This window comes from Uranotaenia lowii, chromosome 1 (assembly GCF_029784155.1).
Source record: "Uranotaenia lowii strain MFRU-FL chromosome 1, ASM2978415v1, whole genome shotgun sequence".
NCBI classification, from domain to species: Eukaryota; Metazoa; Arthropoda; class Insecta; order Diptera; family Culicidae; genus Uranotaenia; species Uranotaenia lowii.
Genome location: NC_073691.1, coordinates 187,709,624 through 187,724,451, shown reverse-complemented (window position 1 = coordinate 187,724,451; position 14,828 = coordinate 187,709,624). Strand labels below are relative to the sequence as shown.

Genomic DNA, 14,828 nt, shown 5'->3' with positions numbered 1-14,828 from the left:
TGATGATGAACTTTCAATTTACTCGTGTCGCAGTTTCTTATTTGCACAACTCACTTTGCTAACAGATAGAAATGATTTGGGTTTGGCGAGATTGAATTTTTTTTTTACCATCCTCAAAATGTGTAAATTTTCACATCAAAATGCCCCATACCCTATGAAATAAAGAAAATGAAATAATATAACAAACATTTTTACTTACTTTTACCGCACTTGTCGATGTGGTTCGTGGCCGGTAGATCCGGAATACACTGGCAGGTGCGCGTCGACGGGTCACAGACGGATCCGGCGAAGCCACACTCGGTGGTGTTTTCGCATTTATCACCGAACTTGAGGCTCCCTCGCTTTTCCGGGTCTGGAAGTGCACACGAAAAAACGAGAAGGAAAAAAAATAAATTGAGGTTAATCAAAACAAAACCTTTTCCGGCCACTGGGTCCGATTAGAGACGGAAATGAAGAGGAATGGGAGGTCAAATCCAGAGGTTAATTAAAAAGTACCTTTTACATTTTTAATTCGTTTTTCGATGACCGTTTTTCTTACCCCAGCAATCTGTCATGATTACTATATTAAGCTTGAGCAAAAACTTTACATTTGAACACTTTAAAAACTTTGAAGTAACAAGAAAAGATCAACATCTTGACAAATTTTCCATGTGTGCTATAAATAATTAACAGCTAAAATTCGTCAGACTTTGTTTTTTTCAAATTGGCAATCAAACTTTATTTTATGCTGTTCTTAATTGTTTTCGCATTTGCGTATGTTTAGGAACATTATCTCAAGAAAAAAAATATTAAAAGAAGAAAACAGAAAAGTATCGTTCACCTGACTAAATAAACAATCTCGCCTTATCGAATAAAAATTCGAGCACGTGCAAACCGTCCGGAAATTGTCTAGCGAACAGGACAAAGACCAGTTCCGGTGAGATTATCTCAGGAAATTTGTTCTGCCTCAACGATTAGTTGGTTGGAATTTTCGATAGCCTCTAAAAAATGGTTGTTGCCCAAAAAACTTCTACTTCTCGCCAAGCAGCAGCTTTTCGCCTTGGAAATAATTTTAGTGGTTTGTGAGGGATTATAAAATTTATTTTGAATACCTTTTATTGTTTTTATTTAATAAAGGACCAAATATTTCCCATTTGGATTTAAACTAAGAACTCTGATGAAATCCAGTGTTTTGGCTCTGTCATTATTATTTAGTGTATGGTGCACAAAGACAACTATCAAGTGGGAAAAGTGTCGGTCAAATGCTTTTGCAAATCATCGGTACAAATAGTTTCCAATTGTCGTTGTAATTTTTTCCCGCAAAAAATAACTCCTTCGATAATGTGTCCCTCACTCAAGTGCCAACAAAAACATAAATTCACTCCCGCCAAGGACTTGAATGAATTGTCACCCTCTTGCTCCGGAAGCCTGCAGGATGTTGCAATTTGACACCATTGAATGATTTCTATCAATGGATGTGACGACCACCTCATTTACCCCGCTCTGGCTTCGGATTCCTGATGGAAAAGAAACATAGCGACATACATGCGAATGACAGCAGGACAGGACATACGATGGGTCCAATTGAGGCGACGAGAAAACTCTCAAGTTGCGTCCATCCCCCCCATTTTTCACAAAACTTGAAATGCGAAAGGAAAATTGCACTATCACACACATCACCGCACATGAATAATTGAGTTGCACTTCGGGTGAATGATTTTTTATCCACAACTAAAAAAAACGATAAGCTCTGGTGCCGGTGATTGGATATTGATTTTATTTAATGAGTTGACGGATCTGTTTCATTTTTAAGGTTATGTTAATGCTGTCGATACGACGTTCAATACTGAAAAATTAATAAATTTTCATCGAGCAGCTAATCTGAAAATACTAAAATAATGATTAATGTGCTAATTGAAAAATGAGACAGTTGCTGATAATTTCGACAGTTTGATAGTTTGTCAATGCTGACAATTTTCACAATTATGACAATTTTAACAATTTTGACAATTTTCACTATTTCGACAATTTTGATAATTTTGACAATTTTGACAATTTTGACAATTTTGACAATTTTGACAATTTGGACAATTTTGGCAATTTTGACAATTTTGAGAATTTTGAGAATTTTGAGAATTTTGAGAATTTTGAGAATTTTGAGAATTTTGAGAATTTTGACAATTTTGACAATTTTGACAATTTAGACAATTTTGACAATTTTGACAATTTTGAAAATTTTGACAATTTTGACACTTTTGACAATTTTTAACAATTTTATCAATTTTGAATATTTTAAAAATTGTGATTTGGAAATTTAACTTATGTATATTCCGAGAAATAAAGATTTCAATTTCTCATTCCTGTTGCCTAGACTCTAGCGGCTAGCGGAATCGAAAATTATGATTTTGTAAAAAGTTGTATCGTGTAAGTAAATTTATCCCACCAAGTGTGAAACTGGGAGCGGTACTCATTAACGGGAACTTGTGCGAGCACCCATCTCATCGGGTTATAAAATCATAAAACTTTACGAGACTTTTCTACTAGGATGGCCATAACTGCACACAGACACAGTGTTGCTGTAGGTAGTCTGGCTTGATGGTTCGGACGGATATTTCCCACTAGGACTTACATATACCTAGTAGTCTCGAACCATTGACGCTGCTGCTTGCTTTCATCCTGTTCTGCGACCCAGTTCGGCAAACACTTCACGTTCACGGTTGAGTTCATAAAAACGGCATAAAGTCCATAAAACGCAAGCTTCACACCGGCCGCTGCGCCCGAAGGATAAAATCTTTGGCGGCGATGGAACCTTTCGCAGTGATGCCAGTTTCATATGCATGTACGCATTGCATAGCTTATTTTTATTTTTTTCCACTCATTACTATTTTCTTAAACTTTTTTTTACTGTATTAAATTAAAAGTTTCCTAACACTCTCAATTTCCTTGAAATCACAGCACAATTTTTTGGGATTGTTATTCACGCAGTTTTAAACATTGTTACCAAATTTGAGCTTATTTAAATTATTTTCTATATAACAATCATCGGATCATGTGATAAAAAAAAGCTCTGATTTTTTGTCTTTTCCATTGATCCAGTAAATGTACGACTTTTTGGTCCAGTAAATTTATTACATTTAAACGATTTTTCATTATTTAAGCATAAATATCATACTTTTTTTTTCTTAAACTGATTATCTGTTTGTGTACAGTACCCCCACAATCATGGGTCACACACAATTATTAGTCACTTTCCCTTTTATAGGCTGATCTCGGCCATATTAAAAGTTTAAATTAGGGTTAGTTGCCCTACTTTGGACCCTTTAAGCGGTGGTTTTTAAATAACCATGATTTTCTCAAAAATGGACGGGGAAATTTATATCCTTTAGGATATTCATTTCTCATGAGTCATGATCTTATCTAAAAGTTTCAATGAAAATTTTCAACATAGGTTACGCCGTTATTGAGAGATTTGCAAAGATATGGATGATCCAAAGTTCCAACATTGAACCTACTGTTCCTATTTTGGCACTGGACCGGTTCCTTTTAATGGACCTAGAACTAAAATTCATATAAAAGTATGATTTTTCGAAAATAAATGAACAAATTCATTGAAAATGTAATCTTCAATCAATTATTATCATACAAAAGTATTACAGCATTTTAACATTTAAAAAAACTAAAATTTATGTTATTAATATCACAAACACCTTCATTCTCTGTTAGCTCTATCAGCAGAACGTTGGGCGCCAAATATGTAAGTATGAACCTACCACTCCCACCGGCGTTTATGGGACTCCCTTTGTTCGGCCTCAGGGCGGCACGCTTACAAAATCAAAATCGCAGGGAATGCTACTACATCCATAGGAAAAACCCCAAAAGTTGCACTTCTCAAAACTTGGTATATTTGCACACACCTCCCTTACTCCCACGTTCTTAACACTAAGCCAAACCTGGAGGGCAATGCCCTGGTGTTGCTGCTAAACCTGTAGGCTGTTGGCTTCTTTGAAGGTAGTAGGTCCGACCGAATCGCCTTCGCCGGGTTGGAAGCTTGTGGACCACGGGCTTGTAGAACGTCGGCTGCTTCAACGGGTAGGTTGTCGATCCGATGGGTTCGGGAATCGGAATCGACCAAACACCTTCGTCCGTCTTGTTTCAGCGGCCACGTAGCTGTTCCGGAATTCTTGCCGAAAACCAAGGGGTCCTATGATGGAACAACGGATTCATAAGCGGGCATATTCTGGCGACACCCAAAATGGCGGTTCGGCGGCTTCTTGGCTTACCTGGTGTCTGGCTTTTCACACTAACTGATACTGGGTTTTTAGCTAAGTATAGCGTTTTAGCTTTCCACACGTCTGTGGTTAATACAGAAGTGAGCCAGCACCAGGAAGCCGCCTTTGACCGGCATTGACCCGAGCGGTCAGGTCGTTGCTCTCTTCGCGCTCGTCTTTGCGTGTCGGGGCGTCGCTGTCGTTCGGCTTGGTTACCAACAGCCTCGGCTACTACGGTTGACCCTCTGATTGTGGAGTCGCGCTCGTCTTTGCGTTGGGGCGTCGCTGTCGATCGGCTTGGTTACCAACAGCTTCGGCTACTACGGTTGGCCCTCTGATTGTGGAGTGCTGAAGCTTGATGTGTGCGGAGGCTTGTAACTTCTGGCGCTGTCGGCGTATTGAAGGCTTTTTTGGGGAAAAACTTTGCACATAGTCACAATCACTGCGATATAATGCTGAAACCTACTGCTACTCGCGACAAATCTCAGAAACCTCGACGGAAGTGTTATCTGACGCTTACAAGTATGCGCCAATTTCTGTCAAAAAAAAATTACACAAATTGCGAAAATCATAAAAAACGCAGTTTGAAGAACTAAGCTTCGTGAGTGAATTTTTTATTGATTTACTGTAAGTAAATAGCTTCAATATCAAAAAGGTAAGTTTAACATTTCCTTTGAAAAATCCAAATTTTATGCAAATTTCAAGAAATTATAGACAAAATAAAAGTGACCCAAGAGAGGTGAACCAGCCTGTGGCTGAAAACCTCTTAAATAAAGACAAAAAAAAGTGACTTTCCCTTGTAGGTTTCAAGTCTGTTTTAGCTTTTAACAATATTCTCGAAACTGGACCCAGAAATTTTTGAAAAGGCACACAGACTTAAGAAAAAAAACGACAACAAGGCTTTCGAAAGAAATCAAATCCGCAAATGGTTTTTTGAAATCGGAAACACCCTCGAAGAAGACGGTGTACCTTCGACAATCTTCGACGAACCGTTAAAAATATTTAACTTTGACAAAACCTTCAAAATGTGTGGTCTGTCACCATGGGATGTAGATGAAGTCGACTTTTCTCGACGGCCAACAAATGCGAATTCGGAGACTTTAGCTACAGGAAATGCTCCAGGACAATTTGTGCCGAATGATGATTAACAAGAGTACCAAATTCAGTTGTATTACGTTGAAAAAGGACTCAATGATGAACAGCTTGCGAGGTTTAAATTGGATCGTAAAAAGGACTTCTTTTATGGGCCTCTAGACGAGAGAGAACTTTTAAATTTTTGGAAAATAATAAAGGACAAGTCAGAAGGATTAATATTCACAGAACTTCTAAAACAATTTGAAAGCTGAACTTTAGAGTTAACGGTTAAAGAAAACGGTATTTGCGTTCCTCCTCGTGATCAGCCAAATGACACCCAAGGTAAACTAATATTAAATTTTTATACAGTTTTTCTAATGAATTTTCATTTTCAGTTGAATCTCTATTGATTTGTCTATATCCTCTAGGTGAAAATGAACAGCAATTGGACGAAAGAGTAGAACATGATCCATTTGAAGTCGTTTTCATCTGGCCCAAGGTAACCGGCAGGTCAACAGGCCAAAAAAGACGTAGACAGGATCACGTATCCTCGGTAGAAACCAGTAAGAGATGGCGACAATGGTTCAATAAAAAAGACGAAATAAGGCAACAGGAAGAAAATGCTAAATTGGCACGAGTAGAAAAAAGAAAACAAGTTCGAACCAAAAGGACGATGGAGTTAGAAGTCTTGAAAAAAAAGAGAAGAGAAAGAGCAACAAAAGAAATAACTAAAGGGAGACAAGGAAAATAACCCTCCTAAGAGAAAAACCCAATCTTCAATTCCCCCTATGGAATTGAGAAAAAGAAAAATTAACTCAATTGAAAAGCTTGTAAACTTTTGATATTTTTGATGATTTTTGCCGTTTTTTTTCTTATTACTGTTAACCTTGATAATTTTTGTTCGTCTATGTTTTTTTCTGTTATTTTTTTGTGTGTTACCCAAGTAACACCGATTTTCTGTTGTCTGCACTTGTTACTTAATAATATAATTGGATACTCACATCTGCTTGATATCTATGAATTTATGTACGCTTACATTTGTACGTGAATGTGTATTAAAATGAATTTTTAAGGATAAGGCAGATTAACAAATTGTCACAAATTATCATGTGATGGCTTTATCTTATACTTTAAAAGATTAAAGGTAGTATTCTTTGATAAGCTTTGTATTCAAAAAGATAAAGAATCATTTTTTAAATCCAAGGTCTTGCTCAGGAATCTGCAAAAATCGAATACTCTATATGGTTTAAGAAAATTTTAAACTGACTAATAATATGTAGCAAAATGACTAAGAATTGTTACTGAGCAAAAAAAAGACCCATAATCATGGTTTTTATGAATTATTTCGTTAAGAAAACAAAAAAAAACTCCTGTGAATTATAAATTGTAACATCTATCAAACATTACTTTGCCCGTAATAACTCAATTGTTATGGGTTTTCATCAATAAAAAGGTTATTTTTCAGAGAGCCATGTTAAGGGAAAAAAAATAACCAAAAACATAATTTTTGTAACTTTGTAGTATTGGGTATTCAATTTTTTTTATTTGATTACTACGCTTATTTCACCAAAGATCGTTTAAATGCAATCAAAACTAACCATCAGAAACCAACAAAAAAATATTACTGAATAATCTACACGGTGTCTTTTTAAAACAATTTACCACATTGCATTGTAGAGCAGACCCTCCTCTATCCAGGTAAAAAGAAGATTTTAGAAGATTTGCGAACAAAATACACGTGCTAATATTTTTTCCTAAAATCTTTAAATTTTACAATTTTGAGCTTAGATGTGTTAATAATCCTTCAAAAATAAATAACAACTTCAAAAATTTTGGTAAAAATGTTTATGGCAAAAATGTTAAATTTCGGAAAAAATTTAGAAGTATACAATAAAATTTTTCTAGTATTATTAGCCTTAAAATCAACTGGCAACACTGTAACAAATAAAAAAATTCAATTGTAACTTTTTTCGCTCAACTCAGAGCTACATTCTATCTTCGACAGAAATGATCAAAGAGAATACACTTTTACTATCGAGCTCTTTTTTATTTGATTCAGTTTAGCCAGTTAATTTTAAGACTAATTCTTGATAATTTTTATTATTTATTTTTAAATTTTCTTCGAAATTTAACATGATAAGCGTTATTACCAATATTTTTTTTATAAAAAAAATGTTTATACCAACATTTTCGAAGTTATTATTTATTTTTGAAGGAATTTTATCTCATCTAAGCTCGAAAATGTAAAATTTGAAGCTCTTGAGAAGAATTATTCGCGAAAACATGAAAATTTTGCTCCTGTATTTGGTTTGCAAATCATCAAAAAAAAGTTGTTCTAATCCCCCCCGATCGATTTTTTCCCTGAATAGGGCAATTTATGGGTTGAATAGGGCAGAGTATCCTCTATAGTCAGACAAATGTTCAGAGATGAAGTTTTATTCTTTTTACAAGTCCAGAAAAATACACCGTAAGCTATCATTCATCAATTGCAAAAATTTAAAAATAGAGCTTTTTATTACAAAAACCGATGATAGTTAGCAAAATTGAGAGTGTTAAGAAACTTAAAGTTTCGAGTTTCGATGTATGGGAAATTTTTTGGCGTAATTTTTTTTTTCAACTCACTGTAGTATAAAAATCATATAATAAAATCAGTTATACTTAAGAGTAAAGTAAAAAAGATATGTTTATATCTATTGATTCAAGTAACTGGTTCGAGTGTTTTGATGTAGATATATGTGCTGTACTGACAAGTTTTCGACAGAATGTATGTATACTAGACTAGCCCAAATTTGTATGGGATGATTTTTACAACATTTTTTTCAACGCGGCACCCCCTAGATTGGTGCATTTAGGTGGAAAAACGACTTTCTGAAAGTTTCAGGTCATTTGGCAGAAGCACGAGCTGGCGCAAAAGACTTGAAATTTGTTTGGAGATTTTCGGAAAAATGTATGAAAAATCGACATACTTTCACTCTTTGCGTTCTAAAATATGTTTCCAGTATGCTAAAAAGCTCAGAATTTCAGGAATTGTAGTTCAAACAATGACAAACAAGTTTGTAGAAGATTGTGACGCGATACGAGTTAACTGTGATGAGTTATTTGCAATGGAATGTGTGATTTTTTCGAATTTCATCTATACATCGGGAACGGCGTATAGGTGGATTATTAGTACTAACTTGATCACATTGTCACACAATGAGAATAACAGATAGAAAGTTTATATCCTCGGCAAAGTTGTAGTTTTTTTATAACAAATATCTTTGCAAAAAGTTGAAACAATGGTTTGAAAAACTATGAACTGCTGCATTGTGTGACGATGCGATCAAGTTAGTGCGATTATTAGCCCATACACCGTTCACGATATATCAAAGAAATGCGAAAAACACACATTCAATTGCAGATAACTCATCACAGTCAAATCGTATCACGTGACAATCTTGTACAAACTTGTTTGTCATTGTTTGGACTACAATTCCTGAAATTCTGAGCTTTCTAGCATACTGGAAACATATTTTATAACAAAAAGAATGAAAGTATGTCGATTTTTCATATATTTTTTGTCGAAAATCTCCATACAAATTTCAAATCCTTTGCAAATCTCCATACAAATTTCAAATCCTTTGCGCCAGCTCGTGCTTCTGCCAAATGACCTGAAACCTTCAGAAAGTCACTTTTTCACCTAAAGGCACCAACCTAGAGGGTGCCGCGTGGAATATAAGGTTTTTTTTTGTTATGGGCCAGTCTAATGTATACCTGCTATAATTCGGGTTTTCGTTCATCTAAGCCTAAGAGAATAAAAAATCGCATAGTGACGGGAATGCATAATATGTCGTCAGCGAAATAAATGTTTTTCTGTACATCACCATAATTATATATGAGAGAAGGTCTTAGTGATGCAACGAAACCTGATTTATTTAAGTGAAACCATATATGTAAAAGCTAATTAATTTCGTGGATATTGTTTTATGGTTTTCATACTTTGAATCCACGTGTGCTGATGTGTTTTTTTTTCTCTACGAGCGAAAAATAACAACCTTGGGAGGCTTCAATATGTTTTCACTTCATACACACACATTTTAAACATGGCAACAGGGATCTATCCGTACCCATTTCCAGCATCCAACCCTTGAAGCTCGTGAAATCGTTTGTGTGTATGGGATGAGGGTGTTGTACATTAAAAACAAACCAAGTGAATAATGTAGTAGCAGCAAAGAAATTTATGTTCCGTCGATCTCTCCCACCCAAGATGAAGAAATCCCACACGTCTACGGAAAATCGGTCCGTCTCCGATGATGGCGTCAACCAGACCCATATTAAAATCTCTCGATTTATGCCCCACATGTTACTTACCCCACCTTTTACTAACTCGTTCACCTTAATTGGATTGCTAGAAAGAGGATGCTGCTGAACTGGGCGTCGCGTCGTCGTCGTCGTCTTTGGACGCTTGAACGCTTGCCTGCTAGAAAGCGGACGTCGATATATTTCAAATTTAACCCATTAACACACGCCCACACACAAGCGGTGCAGAAGCCACAAGTGAAACTCACAGAGGCGCCAGAAAGCTTTGAGGTTAAAATTTAATTGGATATTTACCTATTTTTGATAATGGTTAACAAACCAGTGAACAGACTTCCACGGTTGGAGGGTGAATTTAACCCTCTACTGCGTGGAATATGAAAAAGAAATTTTGTCGACAAAAAATGTGGTGAAAATGCTTCTGAACATTCTATTCTCACTCATTTTCAACACTTGTCATTTTCGTCTAATCTTCTTCTATCCATCTTTCATTTTCAATTCATGAAATGTTTCTTCTTAAAGAACAATAGGGGAGATAAAGGCATAATGGCCACCTTAAGGAAAACGCTTATTTAACTATAGAGAACAGCTATAATATGTGAATAACAACATGTTTCGTGTTCAGACACTAAACATGTCTATTTCCTAACGGGCTAGTACTAAAAAAAAGTAGATAAAAACGTTTAAAAATGCATTTTAAAATTTTTTGCCAAGAGCAGAAAATCAGTCACTGTAGGGGCATAATGAGAACCTCCATTGGGGCAGTATAAGCACTACAAATCGGGGCACGATAAGCATTTTATGCCGTAGAATCTAGCAGCGAATTCAACTCAATGAAGTCAATTAAATTAAAGAGCTATAGCTTGACTTGTTTCTTTTGACGATTTGGTCAATTGGTTAGGTGTAACCTGCATGATTTCATTAACTTCAGCAATTTACACTACTTTTAAAAAATAAAAGTCTTGTTTTCAACAGCTTTCAGGAATTGCTACATAAAAATAACTTCAATGTTTAGAAACTAGATGTCTGTTCTCATGTTCATTGTGTTTATCTTTCAAGATAATTATTCCGAATGACTGCGTGAAACACAAACAATTTGCAAAGCAAAAACATTCGCCCACTCATATAAGTGCCCTGGCCCCAGCTCCACCTTCTCAAACCGAAATGGAGCGTGCGATTTAAAATTCCAACATGCGCCATAAAAGTGTCGGTACCGATAGAGCCATTCGCACTTTCACAACCGTGAGCGATCCTTTTGAATAATTCAATGCCGAAGGACGTCCTCACAGCTCTTCTTCACTCGAACACACACGTATTTACACGTCCATCGGAATGCGCTTCGAAGTGCGATGTAAAAATAGTATTTTGATGGGGCAGATTTTAAGCGGAAAGATGCTTGCTGCCGAGGTTAAAACCGAGATAAAAAGAAATAACGGCAGCAAATTTACGTATGTATAACTTTCCATTCTCGGTGCCTGCCTTCGGTCGTCGACAAACTGGGAGTGCCAATCTCATGTAAATTTCATCCCCGAGATTGGTTGGTATCATCTTGGAAGGATTGAATTTTTTTTCGGTTCTCTTTGTTCATCTATTGGAAATCCCTGCTTCTTTGAGATTGCTATTTTTGATGTAGCTACAGTGTTGTTTCAATTGTCCTGATGGTGTAGGAATTGATTTGAATTAAACACCTTCGGCTGTCTCACGTATGGATCCGGTTCGAAGGACCAATCTCCAGTGTTTCTACATATTCAATTGATATACGGGTTTAAGAATAAAGTCATTATATGGTTACACTCCTACAAAAACCTTTAAAGTTATGTTATACATCAGGTTCCAAAGTCGAATCAAGTTTTCATCAATCTTCGCTAGAAGTTTCGCAATTAAATCTATCGCAATCATTCATCGGTAACGAGCCACTTGGGAATGGGAACAAAAACAACATTGCAAAAAAAACTGTTTCACTCAGCCATCCTTCCGGATTGATTGGTCATTAGCTGTGCTCGACTGGACAAGGTGGTACTTAATTTGATATGAAGCTGCCCTAAAATGGCTCGAAAAGAAGGATAAGGGTTTAAAAAAAACGAGTGAAATAAGCAGGAGGCGTAAATGATATCACTCGTTGCTTTGCGACCAAATGATTTTGTTTTTCTTTCCTTCCGAACAGTTGACGACTTGTATTACTGTAAACAAAAGCATAGAAATATAATATCAAAGTCCGAAAAATAAGAGAAATTTAAACTCTGTGAATCCAATTGCAATCGATCGGTCAATTCATAATTAAATTGACACTTAATTTTTACAAAATTCATGGATTCTCCAACCGATTAGATTTAAATTTTCAACAGCAAACCGAAGAGCAATCAACAAAGATTGATGTTCAAGCTTCCGGATTGGGAAATGCCGCAGATGAAAATGGTTTCCCACCGATCCCAGAGGAAACCGGAAAAAGTGGCACTCCAAAGATGTTAGACCTCAAAAGGTGTAGGTTGGTAGCGATATCCGGAGAAATGGCCACCGATGTTTTCCGGAATGGTTTTTGGGTTTCCCCCATCTTGCCGTTTTTTATTGATATTAAAGATGCTTTTCAGGCTGTTGTTTTATTACATGCTGTAACCTGGGTCAGCGAACAGTTAACCTTCTCCGGTATTAAGTGGGCAGTATCCAATTCGATCCGAAACGTATGGGGTTTGGGAAAAAATACGATTATTCAACCTGAGCCGTTGGAGGCAATTTAGACTGCCTTCTGGATGTGAGTATTTACAATTGGGAGAGGATAAAAAATTAGATGGAATATGCGGAAACGATGATTGGCTAAAATAGATTTCCTCAAACGCGTGATTCGATCTGATTTATTGTTGGCAAATTGTGATTTATGGCAGCCAAATATTCTGCTTACAATAGATTGTTTTCTAAAAATTCATTTTATTCAGTCAGGTATCAATTGGATATTAAAAAACAATTATCATGACACAAGTTTTCATGAACAATCTACAAATAATTTGTCAAAGTCAAGAGACCTGACGAACAGGTGAGCTCTCAATTTCATCGAACTTGTTACGAGACTTTTCCTTTTCTTTTCAACAAGTACCACGCACGAAACCCTTTCGAAATTCCATCAAATATCCTTGGCTCAACCTTTTCTCGTCGTTCGAGGGAAAGGTATCTCGTAACATCTTTGTCGAATGGATGGGATGCTGGAAACCAATCCAATAGGATTGGCATGGAAAGGATTAAGATGGCCGGATGAAAGTCGCCTTTCACCCAATGCTGCTGCTGCTGCTGCGTACAGGTGTCATTTTTCATAAATGTTTGATGTGCTGTCGTTCGGTGCCAAGAAAACCTCCAGTTTTCTTCGACCGACTGCTGTGCAGGAAGATCGGTTAAAGCTTTAACGAAATGTGGCTGGATTAAAAATCCAAAAATATGATGAAATTTCCAAAATTAAAAAAATATAACTTTATCTTTTAATTTCATGAAACCTTTCAAAGTAGTTTTTGAGTAATTTAATTCATGAAACCTTTCAAAGTAGTTTTTGACGATCGCCATAGAAGAGTATCACCCTTATTCTTGTTTACGGCGTATCTGTCGTTCGTTCGAACGAATACTTTCGAACGAATTCGAAAAAGCTATTCTTGTTTTCGTTCGAATGCGATACGTTCGATGTTGGTGTTACCAGATGAACTTCGAAATTTCTAAGCAGCCCTGCTGTATCAAAATGACATTTCTCGTGTGCCAACAAAAGTAAACAACCTGTCTGATTGTGAATTTGTGAAGTTTGTATTATCGAATCGGGAAACAGGAACCTCGTAAACGGCCCAGAGACAAGAAAAAAATCTCAAATCATGCTCGAGCGGATCAGGACCACCCAGAAAACCTCCGGCAGCAGCATCAGCAGGCTATTTCGTGATTTCCAGAAGTTTGACAAATCGGAGCCGATAACAGCCGGCGGGGTTATTGCTATCGCTGTTGCTACTGGAAAGTTGCCCCGTCGTAGGAGATCGGAACTCGCGTAGAAAAAATCGACAAAAATTGAAAATTATTTAAATAAAAATGAGTTTGTATCCCAAAAAATTTTGTTATTTTTAAATTAAAGATATCCATTTGTAACATTGATCTCGACAAAATTGAAATTTTTAAACACCTTTCGACTCTACAACCGGTCATATTCATTGGCAGAGGTTTCCGTGTCAGTTGGCTCAATTAGGCCTGGATCTATTTTTACGTTTAGTTTAAGTATCATATTTTTCTCATTTCTTCTCAAATTTGCACAAAGTATGTTATTTTGAACCACTTTTGTGTTTTATAACCTGCATTAAATTCCACCAATTGCTTTAAACGGTTATCATTCGCAGCATTAGACTCGCGTTTGTCAGTCCATACAAAAAATACTTTCGATCGAAAACGGTAATGCAGTTTTTTGTTCGTACGAACGATGTTCGAAAGATCGAACGGTTCTCATTCGTTCGAACGAAAACAAGAATGCAAAATTCCAAAACTTTCGAACGAATGCCATTCGATCGAAAACAAGAATAAGGGTGTATATAATTTCTTATTAACAATACTGTTTTAATCAAAAGAAAAGATATTTTCTCTCCTATGACGACCGTCAAAAACTACTTTAACGAGTTTCAGCGTAATCACACGTTAGATTTTGATAAGGCTAGTCATGGGACAGCAATTCAAGATTTCGCATTGAAAAACTATTAATTTGAATGTGCGTAATTTTAATTAAATGGATAAATAGTTTGAAGCATAGCAGGCTCATCTATGCACAAGAAGGCGATGATGAGAAATAAGACTCCATTTCTTCATAATACTTTTAAAACAAGTAAGTACATATCTTCGTTTATCAGAACAAATAAAAAAGTTAAAGTTTTGATATCATAGCAATCGATGCTTATAAGTTTGTTATAAAATCGAGGCAATCCACTACCACTCACCAGTAACATTATAAACGTCTTAGAATATAAAAGCTTTTTACAAAACTTCAATCGTTTTATTCTTTCACTTACAAGAGATGGAGTCTACTGGAGTGTTACCAGATGAACTTCGAAATTTCTAAGCAGCCCTGCTGTATCAAAATGACATTTCTCGTGTGCCAACAAAAGTAAACAACCTGTCTGATTGTGAATTTGTGAAGTTTGTATTATCGAATCGGGAAACAGGAACCTCGTAAACGGCCCAGAGACAAGAAAAAAATCTCAAATCATG

The 14,828-nt window shown here is 36.1% G+C and overlaps 1 protein-coding gene across 1 annotated transcript in view; it reads right to left on the bottom strand.

Annotated features, from left to right (window-relative positions):
• The window catches only part of LOC129738226 (uncharacterized), a 166,743-nt gene that overhangs the window by 58,480 nt on the left and 93,435 nt on the right, over positions 1-14,828 (bottom strand). The window contains exon 4 of the mRNA XM_055729416.1: positions 200-352. Within this exon, the coding sequence (XP_055585391.1) occupies positions 200-352 (153 nt within the window). The remainder of the gene's footprint in view (positions 1-199; positions 353-14,828) is intronic.